The 16,338-nt window shown below is 44.9% G+C and overlaps 1 protein-coding gene across 5 annotated transcripts in view; it reads left to right on the top strand.

Annotated features, from left to right (window-relative positions):
- The window catches only part of TMEM94 (transmembrane protein 94), a 99,887-nt gene that overhangs the window by 66,344 nt on the left and 17,205 nt on the right, over positions 1 to 16,338 (top strand). For all 5 annotated transcript variants that reach the window (XM_039500975.1, XM_039500977.1, XM_039500979.1 and 2 more), the window contains 9 exons: positions 1,555 to 1,659; positions 2,240 to 2,404; positions 2,764 to 2,973; positions 5,784 to 6,099; positions 7,123 to 7,296; positions 10,979 to 11,081; positions 12,907 to 13,124; positions 14,208 to 14,389; positions 14,969 to 15,107. In XM_039500975.1, the coding sequence (XP_039356909.1) occupies positions 1,555 to 1,659; positions 2,240 to 2,404; positions 2,764 to 2,973; positions 5,784 to 6,099; positions 7,123 to 7,296; positions 10,979 to 11,081; positions 12,907 to 13,124; positions 14,208 to 14,389; positions 14,969 to 15,107 (1,612 nt within the window). The remainder of the gene's footprint in view (positions 1 to 1,554; positions 1,660 to 2,239; positions 2,405 to 2,763; positions 2,974 to 5,783; positions 6,100 to 7,122; positions 7,297 to 10,978; positions 11,082 to 12,906; positions 13,125 to 14,207; positions 14,390 to 14,968; positions 15,108 to 16,338) is intronic.

The following is a 16,338-nucleotide window of genomic DNA, read 5'->3' as shown; positions in this document are numbered from 1 at the left end:
GCTGTTGCTCCACGGGTGGAATAACTGGTCAAGAAATACGGGTACATAGCAGGAGGCTGGGGCAGAATTTAGCTTATCTTAAAAAAACAAACAAAACCCTGATCCAATCAAAACTATTGAACAGGGAGATGGGAAGTAGCAGCAAGACTGGATCCCCGTCAAAGGTGAAATATGAAGAGAGGAGAGTGAGTCATTTGGGATGAAAGCCTGATCCTGCTTCACCAGATTCTTAATAAGTTCATGTACATTACTAACACTTCCCCAACCAGAGCAAGCAAACTTTCAAAGGAACTGTCTGGATCCAGCCTCTCTGCAAATTATATCACCCAGATAAAACAGGAGGATACTGTTTTACCTAATCTGGCATTAGGATTTCCATTTCCCTGGAGAAGCAGAGGGATTCCCAAGGCTAATTAGAAAATCCCAGATGTCACCAGGCTCAGTCTCTCCCCTTGCCACTGCTAGCCTCCATTCATATCACTCTCCCTGAACATTTTCTTACCTTCCTATGCCAGTTCATCCTTCAGCTGAGATGTGCAATTCAGTGCATGAGCAGTTAAAAAGTAGTGACTTGAGGTCATCTCCCTGGCTGCATGGATCTGTTCCCTTTTTCTGCTTCTGTGCGAAGACCTTGGCTGTAAGAAAGTGTCTAGATTAAACATGGTCTTTTCTTTTTGTTTTAAATTAAATATTGTTCTGCATTTCTGACTACAGCTGTGGTGAGATTTAATCTGTCTAGGTTTGTACATGGCCCCTATCAACATAGTATCTGAGCACGGGAGAAGTGATGCAGAGTAGTAGCAATCCAGAAATGCATATAAAGCTTGCAGCTCAACATCAAAATGCAGACCCAGTTCAGCTGGGAACAAGAAACACCCAGCTCTGAGGCTGGGACTGGATCCCAGATTTACATTGATGAGCCCATATGTGTTAGCCTTCTGTCATCCAGCCTCTGTTTGGGATAGTGCTTCTGTGGGAGACTAAGGTTGTCTGCGACAGCAGCACGTTTAGTTTGTAGTATTTTCCCTCATGCAAACCTTCCTTCAGTTGTTGTTAAATTGGATGGGGAAGTAATGGTTCTAGCAGGAGATAGAACCCAGACTCCCTGGGCTACCTTGAGTAAGTCATTGCACCTCAGTTGTCCCATCTGGAAATGGGTTTAATAGGCATGTGGTGGGGCACTGAAATCCTTTCATCCAAGGATCTGAGCATATTGTTTAGGAAAAAGATTCCAAGAGGCAGCACCAAGTTAACTGAAGTGAAACCCCTTCAAAATTCTCACCTGTGTTTTCTGGAAAGACTGTGATGGCCCCATCAGAGTCCCTGTTCAAAGAACATACTTGCTGTTTGCATTCAGCAGGTGGAGTGCCCTTGCCCTCAAAAACTTCAACCTACTCACACTTAAAGTCCTGTCCCCCTGGCAATGGATTGTTTCACAGGGTCTCTTTGACTCAAACCTATAAGCATGTTTGTTAACTTCACACACCCCTCCTCCCCCTTCCTCACCCAGGCTCTCCCCAGCGAATTGTCACCTGTGGTCTGCTTCTCTGACAGGAAATGATACGTTGTATCTGGAGCCACTTTCTGTGTGTTTTAAAAGGCAAGTCTCCAACACTCAGCTTCACCTCCAGCTTACTTCACAGCCTGGGATCCGTCACTGTGAGTATCACTAGGTTATCACAAGGAAGACACCTAAAAGGGACACCTTGCTGTAGGTGCTCTATTCACAGCATTCTGAGTCAAGGTCCTGTGGGGTTTCTAGTCTTCTGGGTTTGCAGTGGCTTTATAACCTTTATTGCAAAGTGCTTTGAGGACATTCAGTGTGGTCTGGTAGCTTAAGCCCCTGCCATACTCTGGTTCTATTCCTAGCTCTGCCAATGACATTAAAAAAAAATCTCTTAATCTCCCTGGGCCTTGGTGTACCAGTCTGTATTGTACCTATTTTACTTGCCTCCTACTCATGGATTTCATGCTTAGTTTTAATAGGTCCTAAAATGAAACCTGCATTAAGTGACCATTAATCCAGATGGAACCAAGTTGTGCTCAGCACATCTGGGCGTGCTTTCAGAATGCACTCTCAAGGCAGGAGGTTGCTTAACAAGGGACTTTTGTCCAACTTTGTATCTGAAAACCCACCCGAGCCTTCTGCTGTTTGTTTCTGGGACTATATATTTTAAACATTAACTCACTGGGTGTTTGTATTTTCGGGGGTGTTGCGGGATGTCTTGGGGTGTTTTAGGTGCTTTGCTGTGTAGACAAGCAGGGGATTCTATCCTGGCCAAATCCCAGTCCAGAGACTGTTCTGTTCTTCAGTGGGAAGGTGGAAGCCTCTCACGATAGCCATGAAGACCTGACGGATGAACTCTCCACGCGCTCCTTCTGCCACCCAGAGATGGATGAGGAGGTGAGGGATAGGTCATCATTAAAGTGATGCTTTGCTTTCAGCCTGGCGTGGTGGGCAGCCTTAGCACTACATGCCAGGCAGCTTGATTCAGTTCATGATCTGGCAGGGCTTGCAGTGGTGTAGAAAATCAGGTGCTGGGCTCCTGGAGGAGAGGGTCGTTGCTTGAATGATTAAGGAATGGTGAAGACCAGATCCTCCAAAAAGCATCCTGTCCAGCTCTCTTCAGTAGAGGCCACCCCACCCCCGCTATCCAAATCCATCCCAGGGTAGAACAGGCCTGGCATCATGCAAATCAGTAGTGGGGATTTCCTGTTCCATCCTATAAGTGCCTCATCACTTCACCTCCTTGCTTTCTCTAGCCCCATGAGAGGGATGCTCTGCTTTCTGGTCCCATGATGGATATGGTCCACATTGCCAATGAACAGGAGAGGAACGACTGGTCTAGTGACACTCCGAAATCTTCTGACGTCCATGTCCACAGAAAGCCAAACAGTAGAAGCAAGCATCCATCGGGGTCCAATGTGAGCTTCAGCAAAGACACGGAGGGTGGTGAGGAGGAGGCAACCCAGGTAAGGTATGCAAAAGTGGATGCAGTAGCCTCTCACTGAGCTGTAGGACTGGCTGCATCAGGTGGCGAAAGAACCCTGCCCCCACCGATTTGAGTTAGAGGATGGCGAAATCTAGCAGATTTGTATGAGTTAAGTAAGGAAAGGAGCAGCTGAATCTCATTGTACTCTGTGCCTTTTGCTGGCCTTGTGGATGGGAAGATGGCCCTCCTGCGTATAATGTTATTTTGGCTGGAGTGCTTGGCAGAGACACTCCACACAACAAGTTACAGCCAGCACTGTAATCCTATTAGCTCCCACACCTTTGGATTTCTCCTCTTTCAGTGGGGTAAGGGAGCTGTTCATTTAAAGGGGCCCTCTTCAAAGTCTGAGGATTTAGTTAGTAGTACTGATGGCTGGAGAGGAGACAACAGGTTGTGAGGAGCCTCCTCTTCAGCATCCCAGTGATTCTAGCTCTCTGCTAGACTAGCTGCTGGTTTGGGTCAGATCTCTGGCACGCATGCCTGTGTGGTACTTGAGAACAGCCATGCTGAGTCCAACCATCTAGCCCAGGATCTTCCAATAGTGGCTGGTGCCCGGTGCTTCAGAGGGAATGAACAGAACAGGGCAATTGATCAAGTGATCCATCCCCTGTCATCCAGTCCCAACTTCTAGCAGTCAGAGGCTTAGGGACACCCAGAGCATGGGGTTGCATCCCCTAATAGCCATTGATGGACCTGCCCTCCATGAACTTATCTACTTTGTTTTTTAACCCAATTATACGTTTGCCTTTGCAACATCCCCTAGCAACAAGTTCCACAGGCTGACTGTGTGTTGTATGAAGAAGTATTTCCGTATATTTGTGTTAAACCTGCTACCTATTAATTTCATTGGGTTGACCCCTGGTTTGTGTGTTATGTGAAGGGGTAAATAACACTTCTCTATTCACTTTCTCTGCATCATTCATGATTTAGACTAATAGACTAATATCCTTGGTCTGCATCCCGGAGAACTGGTCAAATGATGAAGACGGTTTTTTAAACACATGGTTCAAATTTGATTTGTTACTGCTTTTCATTATTCATGAATATTTGATCACCAAGCAGTCAAGAAATATACATAAATACTGAAACTGACAAAGAATTCTATTAGACATTATTCCATAGTCTTCTATGAAAAATATTACTTACTCAGTCAGGGACCAGAATCTAAACCATGTAACAGGTGACCAGTTTTGACCTTGAATACCAGTAATAGATACTTTACCTGTAGCATGCCAAGTGTTCATTTGTGGTAGATGTAGAATAATTCCACATATAGGGCCTATGTGCTATAATCATACAAATAAATAATAATAATAAATACGTTCACAAAACCAGCACTAGACTGTGAATAATTCATGAAGTCAAAAACAAAGAAACCCAAGGCCAAATTAACCCAAGTTTCATTTTCATTAAATACTAATTGACTGGTAATATTGGCCACTCATATGTACTGATTGTGCTCTGTTATTCTGAACTTACATCACTGTAGCTCCATGGATTTCAGTGGCGTTACTCCTGACCTACCCCAGTGTAAGCAAGGGGAGAGTTGGGCATAGTATCTTCTAGTGCAGGGGTAGGCAACCTATGGCACGGGTGCCGAAGGTGGCACGCTAGCTGATTTTCACTGGCATTCACGCTGCCCAGGTCTTGGCCACTGGTCCGGGGGGCTCTGCATTTTAATTTAATTTTAAATGAAGCGTCTTAAACATTTTAAAAACCTTATTTACTTTACGTACAACAATAGTTTAGTTGTATATTGTAGACTTATAGAAAGAGACCTTCTAGAAATGTTAAAATGTATTCCTGGCACGCAAAACCTTAAATTAGAGTGAATAAATGAAGACTCAGCACACCACTTCTGAAAGGTTGCCGACCCCTGTTCTAGTGACAAATTATGACCCTAAGGGTATGTCTACACTGCAATAAAAGACTCACCCTGGCCCGTGTCACCTGACTGGTAATGGGCTTGGTGCTTAAGCAGGGCTCACAAAGATGTGCTTTTTGCTGGGGCAAATGTCTGTGTGTCTGTCTAGTGTTGCCTGCTTCAGCTGCTGAATTGTAAGGGGAAGCAATCAGGGAAGAGTCTCACTTCATTCCCCTTGCACATCCTTCAGCATGGGCTGCATGTCCTTTTTCAGAGAAGAAAAGCATTCTCTTTACTGAAGGCCCTTTTCTCCTGGGAAGGGTTGGTTCTTTTAAAGACAGAACTAAAGGAGGTACCTGTTGCTAGTGTCTATGATGAGGACTCTCACATATATTCTTGTGCATTTATGGGATGTCACCTTCTTCTCAGGAGACTTCATCCCCATTCCTCAAACTTCTGTCATCGTAAGATCATTCCTATAGTTCTTTCCCTGGTTATCTTTGAGTTTGTTCATACTCCCACTTATGGCAATAGTAAAACTCCCACAGATTTCAGTGTGGGAAGGATCAGGAACTTACTATTTGTTTTTCTAAATGTGTTACTAAGAAGTAGTTTAATCTCCCCAGAAGAGCCCCTGGGCCCTTTACAGTAGTCACTCCCTCATCGCATACTCATTTATTTTCCTCCTTTAGAATTTGGACCATTTAAAAAACATTGTTTTTACTCTTCTGGAGAATCTCAGACTGTGGAACTAAGGAAGCTGCTATTTTTGATAAGTGGAGGAGGCAAGGGGCTGTTAATCGTCCCTGTTATATCTGAGACTCTCTCTTCTGCTAAGGGTTACTGCACTTGGGATGGAAATTGGAGCCTCTCTAGCAACTATGTTCCATTATAACTAATCAGGATTTTTTTGCATGTCTTATCAGGCTGGCGGTGACAGTGAGGGACTGGCTTGTGAGGCTGAAGACTTTGTGTGTGACTACCACCTCAAAATGCTCAGCCTGTCCCAGGACCAGCAGAACCCCTCCTGTATCCAGTTTGATGACTCCAACTGGCAGATGCACCTAACCTCCCTGAAGCCTCTGGGCTTGAATGTGCTGCTCAACCTCTGCAATGCCAGTGTGACAGAGCGCCTATGCCGCTTCTCTGACCACCTCTGCAACATTGCCCTCCAGGAGACCCACAGTGCCGTGCTGCCTGTCCATGTGCCCTGGGGGCTCTGCGAGTTTGCCAGGCTAATAGGTAAGGAAGAACCAAACAAGGAGACAGCTGAGAAATGGGAGCAAGCTTTCATGGTAGTCTTACTGAGCCAGCTGAATACTGGGAGAGTACCAGAATGGTACCCCTTTGTTAGATGGAAGGCTGGAGTGCAGATCTGACTCTGATCTTCTCTCTTTGGATCAATGCTCAGAGGTGTGACATCAGACTTGTTGCCAGTGTCATTGGCGAGTTTACCACTGACAGGTTGAGACACTATGCTACAGTCATTGAGTGACATTCATGGCTAAGAGTTTTTCCAGCCAACACAGGCTAAATTTTATAAAGTTCTAGTTCAAATCCTTCAGTGTTATAGACAGCAGCAGTGCTGATGAAGAAGCTTTTTGCCCCACAGTGGATAAAGAATGACCAACAAGAATGGACGAATTGCTTTTCTGGTATCTTTGTCAGTGTTACTGTTTAGGCTTATGTGTATTACAGAGAAACTGGTAATAGTTAGCCGTAAATAATATGTAGCACTTCACATCTTCAGTACTTCATAATCCGCATCCCACCCTTGTGAGGCAGGTAATTATCAATGTCCCCATTTAAGAGTGAGGCACAAAAAAGTTAAGTGACGTGTCCAAGGTCATGCAAGGAATCAGTGGCAGAGCCAGGATTAACATTTGAGTGTTTCTGACCTCTTGTCCCATGCTTGTTCTGGATTGCTCGGCTTCTCTTAAATGAATCAGGAGCACTAAGGACTCCACTAATAATATCATCTGGCTCTTATATAGCACATCTCATCAGTAGATCTCAAAGCGTTTAGGTGTATGCACATAGTGAGAACGCAGGCAAGTCAGCTAGGTAAGCCTAACCTCCGTTGCCTGGCTGTTAGCACACACTGGGGCTACAGATTGTCACTGGCTTGGTTTCTGGTGGATGCTGCTGCTGGGAAGATATCAGAATGACTGCAGCCAGCGGGCGGGGTGGAGCAGCAAAGTGAGATCTCCTCCATTTTGCTTTGGGTTGTGTTTAATCTTTCTCCCCTTTACATTCATGTTTCAGGTTTCACACCCGGAGCCAAAGAGCTTTTCAAGCAGGAGAACCACTTGGCCCTGTACCGCCTGCCGACTGACGAGATGGTGAAGGAGACAGTATTGGGAAAACTCTCTTCCATCACCAAGAGGAGACCACCTTTGAGTCACATGATCAGCCTTTTTGTTAAGGACACAACCACCAGTAAGGCTGCCTCCCTTCTCGCGGGTGGAGGTGTTGGATATAGTGAGGGAGGGAAATGGAGTCTTTTGCGCGTCTCAAAAACAATCTAGGAATTGCCAGAGTAGAACAGACCAAGGCTCCCTCTAGACTGATGTCTGCCTGCAGCCAATACCAACTGCTAAAGAGGAAGCTGTAAATTTCTTGGTAATGCACCTCACTGTGCAGTGCTATAACATGTTGGGAGGAATTTCTTCCTGGCCCCAGTGTGTGACCAGCTCTTGCCCAGAAGCATGAGGCTTGTGAATAACCTTTGTAATTTGATTCTGGCTAATGTTATATCCAACGTATTAATGATCTTGTGTGTCTGTGTCCTGGAAAAGCAGAGCAAGAAGAGTTTCTTGATTGTCTGTTCACAGACTTTGTTGTCCCAGCAAAATAAATACTGTACGGAGTTGAAAGTCCCTGGGAGTAAACCATATCCTTCTGTCCAGCAGTTAATCTCACACCTTGACCTGGGAAGGTTTTTTTTTATATATCTGTTCCAGTTGCTGCCATCTTGTCCTTCTAGGAAAGGCTTTGAAATGTGTTGTTCAGAGTTGACTGCTGGGGTTTTCAATATGGGGAACCTCTTTTAATCTTGCATCATTCTAACTTCATTTCCTAATTTTGAAAAGTTTTTTTTCCTAGAGGGTTCAGACTTGTGTGTGTGTGTGTGTGTGTGTGTGTATGACCGTAATAATGCTGTCTGGAGTGAACTGTAAGAAGAATTTTAACAGTGAGGGTAATTAACCACTGGAATAATTTACTTAAAGATGTGGTTGGTTGTTCATCACTTGAAGCCTTTAAATCAAGATTGTGTGGCTGTCTAAAATTATGCTCTAGGTCAACCAGAAGTTATGAGCTTGGTGCAGGAATTACTGGGTGAAATTCTCTGGATTGCGTTATGCAGGGGGTCAGACCAGATCATAATGGCCCTTTTTGGCTTTAAAAATCTTGTATGGATTCAAAGATTCATTCCACCATAACGAGACCTCCATAAGGAAACCAAATGTGGACAGGTAGTAAATTCTGTACCCTTAGCAGAAATGGTACATAACCCATCTCTAGGTTCTCTTGTCTTGTTTAGTGAAATATGTCCCTGTTAATCTGACATTTTTCACCCCAAATCCACAGTAAGTGGAGGTGAGTTAAGGATTCTCATGCTCCTGGAGTGAAATAACCCAATGGCCTGTACTGCCTCCATCTTCCCTTGTTGTAGTTAAAATCTTAATTTTCCATAGTCTTATTTTGATTACTGCACCAGTGCTGGAGGCTGGGGTTACTGTTAGGAAGAGTTTTAACACAAGCCCATATCCAATGCAAAGAGTGATCTGGTTCACTTGAGCAGACTCACTCTGCTCAGTTAGCCTCTATCTTTAGCCCTACAAGAAAACAGCTTGATTTAGTACTGATCACAGCCAGCCACCAGGCGCACCTCCTCTCCCACCCCCAATGCCAGGTGGGAGCAGGGATTTTACCCAAATTACTGCGAGGAGCCTAGTGAGGAGTCTCATGCTTTGTAAATCAGCGTAATTTGGCAGGGCATACATATAAATAGTGAACAGTCACAGTGTTTAATACCCATCCTTAGCCATTTCTAAATGATCCCACCGCTCGTTAGCTAATAGTTATGGTCCCAGGTCAGGTTGTTAATTTACCTAGAGTTATAGCCTAGGGGTTTTTTAGTTGTTTCCTTGTGCCATGAGGCATCTGATCTGTATGTCTTTGTAGATTCTTTTTCTGCTCCCTGGAGTGGTTTGTGTAAGGCATAGGCCGTGAGTGTTATATGGATGACGGTTTGTGGCTCAGGTGCAGATTGTAGGGCAAAAGCCAGAGTGAACAATGGCCCCTGTTTTAGCAGAATCCCATTTCTGTTACTAACCTTGTGATTTACTAATCTCAGCTGGGGGGAAGTTTAGCTCACGGTGCCATCAGTGACGTTGGAATCAACGCCACCCCAACACAGGTTGGCGCGGTACATGCACTGTGTCACTGGCATTAACTTCTACATAGTGACAGTGGGGTGGGCTGTGCAAGGTGCTGTTGATGCTGAACAGAAACTATGTGGGATGGAAAGCAGAAATGTAGCTGCTGGTGTGCATCTGTGTGTTCGCCCACCAGCTCCTACTCTGTATACAAGGCATGGACTTTGCAGGGTCAGCTGGCATCTCCTGCCCCTTTGTTCACAGCAGAGGCTATCTGACCACACATCCACTATGGGAGGATATAAGGTTTTTACAGTAAAATTAACCCAAGCCTGACACAAGCTGTCCATTGTGTTCCTCTAACAAGTCCCCCCTTTCACATTCTGCTCCTATTGCATTCAGATGTTTGTTATGCTGATAAACTCAGCGTGTGGTGTCTATTTTTAGTACAAAGCAGAGAGCTGGTATGTTTTGGAAAATCCTCAAGTATTCATGAAGGTCCCCGCCTGATTTGCATGAACGGATATTCTTGGCTCTTGACCTCATTGGCTAGCATGAATGTCGGCACTCGGCAGCAATGCCTGCAAGAGTCTTTGGACTCGCTTTTTGGAAGTGATTTTTTTTTTCTTTAGATCAGCTTTGAAGCCATTGGGGGCAGTCACAGAGCAGCTGGAGGGAGGGAATCAAATTAACCTTGACAGTGAAAGCTATGTGCATGTAATGTTAATGTTTCCACATGAGCTAATGAGAGAGAGCAACTCTGGAGGAAAGGCAGCCCCTCCATCCTTGACTTTTGATCTACCTACCATGCCCTGGTCTTGTACCTGATAAGTGAAAATCACATGATGATCTGAGACACTCTGGAACACCCAGGCCCAGCTGGATGAGTTACAGGTTATTGTTCAGCCTTAAAGTATCCTAGAATTGGAAAAGATGGAAAGACCTAAAAGATCATGGACATTAAGGAATCTTGGCTCCTCCTCTGGTCAGTGCGAGGGGTTCCCCTCAACAGTACTTCTTCTAGAGCTTTCGTCCAGCCTCCTTTTAAATGCCCCAGGCAATGACCCTTAATCACCCAAATTCTTCTGTGGAATAGTGCTGACAATAATAATACCTCGCTCTTATCTCAAAGCGCTTTACAAAGGAGCTCAGTATCATTATCTGAGCCACAGGGAGGTAAAGTGACTTGCCAGGCCAGTGAATAGAACCCAGGTCTCCTGTGTCCCAGTCCTGTCCCCTTAACCTCTAGTCCATGCTGCCTCCAATCTAATAGGCTCCAGTCTCTTAACAGGCTTTCACTGTTAAATTATCCCCTGCCATTCAACTCAAATTTCCCTTTACTTAGTTTCATCTCATGGCTCCATTACTCGTGGTTATACCCTGATTTGGAGGAGTACTGGATACAGAAGCAACCTGGTCCTCACTTTTCTGGAGGCGAAAGATCATTGCAGTGTAAGGGGAGAGGTCCTGGAACTGGCTACCAGGTCCACAATTTACCACTAGCTCAGTTAACTTATAGCCAGGCAAAGAGCAGCCAAACCTACATCATCTCCTCTTGAACAGTCTCTGTTCAGTGGCTGACACACTCTTGACGTGGCCAGTGGGGATGTATTGGGTAGATCAGGACATTCTGTCTTTTTGTGGGATACTCTGTAGTTTTTAACTGTCAGATGAGCCATTGGAATTAAATCCTTTGGTTGGGAATGTACAGAGGAGACACCTACCCGTTTTTCCCCTAGGCACTGAGCAGATGCTTTCTCACGGGACAGCTGACATCATTCTTGAGGCCTGCACAGACTTTTGGGATGGTGCTGATATCTACCCCCTCTCCGGCTCTGACAGGTGGGTGGCCTTACCTCATTGGCATAGAGGAGTTGCTGGTTTAAAATTAATTACTGGAGAGAATTATGTTTATATTAAGGCTCCACATAACAATACTTTATAAGCCATTTATAAATGATAAATAGCTGTTATAAGCATGTTATAAATGTGAGTTGTCTGTAGTGGGTTATAATCACATCGTTAAAAGGGGTTACATGATTATAAGCAATCTATTGACCCATTGGACTCTTAACAATTTACCAACCATTTATTAAAACATTTGTTCATCATTTATAAACCCTTTCTAAATTGTTTATAAATGGAACCTTACTGTAAAGTGTGCCCAAGAATTCTAAGCAAGTTCAGTGATGGTGGCAATAGGATTTTGTTTGGTTATCTCTGGGAAGTCCCATATCTGCATACAAGGAGTGGTACATTCCAGCTATTAGTGGTAGCTTGCTGGGGTGTATTTGGTGCTCCTCATGTCATTATTGTCCTGATTTGTTTTGTTGGCCTGCATTACATTGTGCTAGTGTGTCTGGCTATCTTCAGGCATTAAGGCCTGTTATTTTTTTGAATATTTCTTTTACAAGGCATTGATTAAAAACTGTGTTGAGTAGTTCTGGCCCAGCCTAATGTTACCGCTGCAAATTCAAAACAAACATGGAATTTTAAGGTACTCTAATGACTGTGTGTTGACCATGTGCCTTTAAATGCATCTATTTGGAACTGCACCACTGGTATACTGTGATGGGGGAAGGGCTCTATGTTCAACTTGCATTGGCTTTGTGTCGCTGCACCATGCAAATCTATATAATATTGTCATGGTTCAGTGCTAGCTGCACCTCTCATTCCTTCCTTTCTCTCTGAGTGCACTCCCTCCAGTTCTTAGGCCTTGAGCCTTTGCCTTCCTGGGTAGAATCCTGTGATGCTACAGCATCCTGTATGGGTGTGTGCCAACCATGATTGCTCAGCAAGTCCAAATGCATTCAGCCCTCTGCCGTTCTTTCCTTTGGGAGCTGTGACCAATGACAAATAGTGTGACCCAAACCAGTCTTCTTAAAACAACATATTGTTTAATCTTAACAGTGGGAGCACAGCGTAATATGAGAAATGGGGTTTTTAAAACAATAAATTGTCTGTATGCATATCTGTCTGAGCTAAAGGCCTGTCTTACCCCAGATCCCTCTGACCTCTGAAGTCTGGGTTCACATTTACTCAGAAGCCCTGTCTCTCCCTTGAGAAGTGTGTGTCTTTAAACCCTCATGAGTCCTCTGATCTCCCTGTGCCCCTGACAGGGGCTGAGATCTGCCTGGAGAAACCTGTTTAGTGAGGTCTGCATCACAGCCAGTGGCTTGAGCATTGTCCACACAGTGTTTGATGATAAGTGTTATCTGGCCTATTGCCCTTTTCCTACTCACAAGTAAACAGCCTTGTTGGTGAATTAATCCCAAGTACTCATGGAAAGAACCCCTTGGCAATAATCAGACAGCTGCATAACACATCTAGTGTTCATAAATTATCACAGGCAGCTCCAATTCCATCACAAATATGCAACATTAGTTTGTCTGTTCACCCGCTATGTGGGTGCATCGCTGCCTCTTACAGGATGCTCAGATGCTCAGGTCTCCCTCTAGTGGCTGTAGCTCAAAGGATACAAATTCTATATAGAAATGGTCTCTTTACACCAGTCTCTGATCAATGTTAGAAACAAACTTATAGGGAGCGGTCCAGGAAACTTGTATTGGTGGTTTCCTCCAGCCCTGAGCTCCCAGAGGTTAAACTGGTGTCAGAATGGCAGCATGCCTCTGATAGCTTTTGCTATTATCTTGTGTCTTCCATGTAGGAAGAAAGTGTTGGATTTCTACCAGCGAGCCTGTCTCTCAGGCTATTGCTCTGCCTTTGCCTACAAGCCAATGCACTGTGCCTTGTCCTCCCAGCTCAATGGCAAGTGTATAGAACTGGTGCAGGTCCCTGGACAGAGTGCCATCTTCACATCCTGTGACCTTCCTGGGACTACACCCATCAAACAGAGCAGCAGAAGGAACAGCTGGAGCTCTGATGGTATGTGTCTCTCCTCCTCTTGTGGGATGTATTGCTGAGCTGGGTCTCCCAATTCCCAATCAGTCTGGAGCTGTAGCAGCTTTGTTCTCCAAAGCAGTGGTTCGAAATTGAGATCTAAGCATTCCCTTAAAGGGAAATAATTACTTATGCTGCTGGCAAGTGTATTTCTATCATAAAGTTACCTAAATTTGTAAGACAATAGTTACACTTGAAGGTGGTCTAATTTATTAAAGCAGGGGCCTGAGACTCAGGACTCTCCAAGTTCTGTTCCTGGCTTTGCATCTGTGCAATCTTACTCAAGTTACTTACGCTGGGTTTTTCAAAGAAGTCAGGAAGTGCCTATTTCCCTTTGATTCATTTGGAAAATTGCGGTGCTAACCCCTATGTGCCTCAGTTCCCCATTCTGTAAAATGAGGTAACATGGCTTCACGTGGGAGTTGGGAGGCATAATTAGCAATTATACAATGTTTCATTGTACAATTTCTCGTGCTACACCAGGATCCTTTACTGCGTACTGCATCAAGGTCACGCTAATCACACCCTGATCTGGTGAAGGAATCCTGTCAGTCTAAATCCTTAACAGGTCATTCTGGAGCCACTGCAGCATCCTTAGAGAGAACGTGTTTGATCCAATTACGTGGGATCAACTCCCCTTCAGTTTCATGGCTGTCAGCTTCCTCTAGACTTGCTGTGTTGTTTAAGCACAGTATGATGTACTTAAAATGCATATGTGTACATCATGCAGCACATGTACTGTGCCCTTCCCACCCCTTTCTTGTAACTGACTAGCATCCTTTATTTTATCTTCTTCCTTCTCATGCTGTGTGTGTTTTTGTGCTGTGTGTGTTTTTGCACTATGTTCTTGGCTGCATGTTGGGGTATTTAAAACTCCTTTTGTGACTGTGTATGTTTGGGCAAATGGGTGTCTTTCCACCTGTTCATCTGTACATGTGTGTCTGCATGTTTCTGTGCATATGGGTGCCTGTCTCCATGTGGTCATGTCTCGTTATCTGTGTCCATGTGTGCACGCACGTATGGGTTTTTGTGTCTCAATGCGATTGCGTGTTGTTTGCATGCCTGAAGAAGGGATCGGGGAAGTGATGGAGAAGGAGGATTGTATCCAGGCTCTGAGTGGTCAGATCTTCATGGGAATGGTCTCGTCCCAGTACCAGGCCCGACTTGACATCGTCCGCCTCATTGATGGGCTGGTCAGTGCCTGCATTCGTTTTGTCTACTTTTCCCTGGAAGATGAGCTCAAGAGCAAGGTAGGCTAATTAGATATCATTAACTCTGGCTTGAATAGAGACTGGGAATGGCTGAGTCATTACACTACTTGAATCTGTTTCCTTATGATAACTATCCTTACACCTCTTGTCAACTGTCTGTAATTGACCATCTTGATTATCACTACAAAAGTTTTTTTCCTGCTGCTAACAGGTCATCTGAATTAATTAGCCTCTTAGAGCTAGTATTGCATCTTCTCTGTATGTATATATATATATACTCTTCTTATATGTTCCATTCTATGCATCCGATGAAGTGGGCTGTAGCCCACGAAAGCTTATGCTCAAATAAATGTGTTAGTGTCTATGGTGCCACAAGTACTCCTGTTCTTTTTACGAATACAGACTAACACGGCTGCTACTCTGAAATACATCTCTGCTATATCCCTTTCTGAACTTGCATGGCCCCTGCCTTGAAGTTCCTCCCCGTCCAAGAGTTACCCTACCCAGCTGCCTAATGGGTCTCGGTGGCATATGCTGGTCAGGGGGCATCTGTATGTACTGACCCCAAAGCACTGGTCCCTGCATCAGCTCTGTAAAATCTTGTGTGCTCTCCCCCAGGTCTTTGCTGAGAAGATGGGTCTTGAGACCGGCTGGAACTGCCACATATCCTTAACACCCAATGGAGATGTGCCTGGGTCAGAGATTCCTCCCTCCAGTCCCAGCCATGCAGGTTCTTTGCATGATGACCTGAATCAGGGTGAGACAACTTCCCTCTGGGAAAGGTGGTTGTATGATTCAGAGGTGGGGTGTGTCTTCCTGTAGCTAACAAATGTGGTGTATGGTAAGCAAGAGAGGATGCTCTGGTTGGGGTTTACTAACTGGCAGTGGAGTTCAGCTGTGACTCAGTGGCTTCTCACCACAGCTGCCAGTTAGGGGATGTGACTAGGTGGCTCCCATTGAAGGATGAAACCAGGAATCTGGTAAGGATGAGCTGTCCAGTTTATCTTTTCAGCATATGTATATAACATAGTGAAACCTGCACTAATAACCCTGAAGAAAATAGGCTGCTGTGGTCTTAGGAAGCCACTCAAATGTTCCTCACAGTTTCCAAGACAGTCCTGTTTAACCTGTACTTAACCTACTAAAACCAGTCCTAATTTCTTAGAACTGTGAGCCCAAAGCTGAATGTGCATGACTTGTGTGTGTGAGTACCATGCTGTCATGGTAATTCTGCCACTCACGTGGCCGTTTAGGAATCTAACTGCTGATTTGTGCGCACACTTACTGCAGTTCCATGCACATATCATGGGAGCTGGGTGCGCATACACTTTTGTGCACGTAACTATCATGATTGTGCACGCAATAGCCTACCATGGAATTGTTCATTTGCAGTTCCAATTTTTGCTACAGCCTTGATGTAGTTGTTGAGGGAATGTTTGAGCCCAGGTTAACTGACTCAGGCTTGCGCTGTGGGGCTAAAATAGCAATGTAGGTGTTCCTACTCGGGCTGGAGTTTGGGCTCTGGAACCCGGTGAGGGGGTGGGTCTCCAAGCCAGAGCAGGAATGTCTGCACTGCTATTTTTAGCCTCATAGCGCAAGCCCGAGTCAGTTGACCTGGGCTCTGAGACTCAGTGCCACAGGGTTGGGTTTTTTTCGCAGTGTTGGAATTATCCTGTGGGTCTGTCTCTGGACTGAAAGTTGCTCTTCTTCCTCACTTTAGATGTGATTTCTCCAGTCTCTCCCCAGAAGACAGTGTGAGCAGGGAGAAAGGCGGCAGAGCCAGAAGAGCTATCATGTGTCAAAAGATTAAAGAGACTAGGTTCATGCATCTGCCTCCAAGCAGATTAGTCATTTAAAAATCTTATTTTAAGAGACGGTTGAGTGGGATCTGACTGCAGCTAACCTAGAAAATCAGGGCTTATGTTTCCAGGCTTCCACAGTTCCACGTGAAGGTGCTGTGTGTGTTGCAGGGGCACATGGCTGGAAAC

Source organism: Mauremys reevesii, linkage group 15 (assembly GCF_016161935.1).
Source record: "Mauremys reevesii isolate NIE-2019 linkage group 15, ASM1616193v1, whole genome shotgun sequence".
NCBI classification, from domain to species: Eukaryota; Metazoa; Chordata; order Testudines; family Geoemydidae; genus Mauremys; species Mauremys reevesii.
Note: the sequence above shows the minus strand (reverse complement) of the source record. Positions and strands in the feature narration are given on the sequence as shown.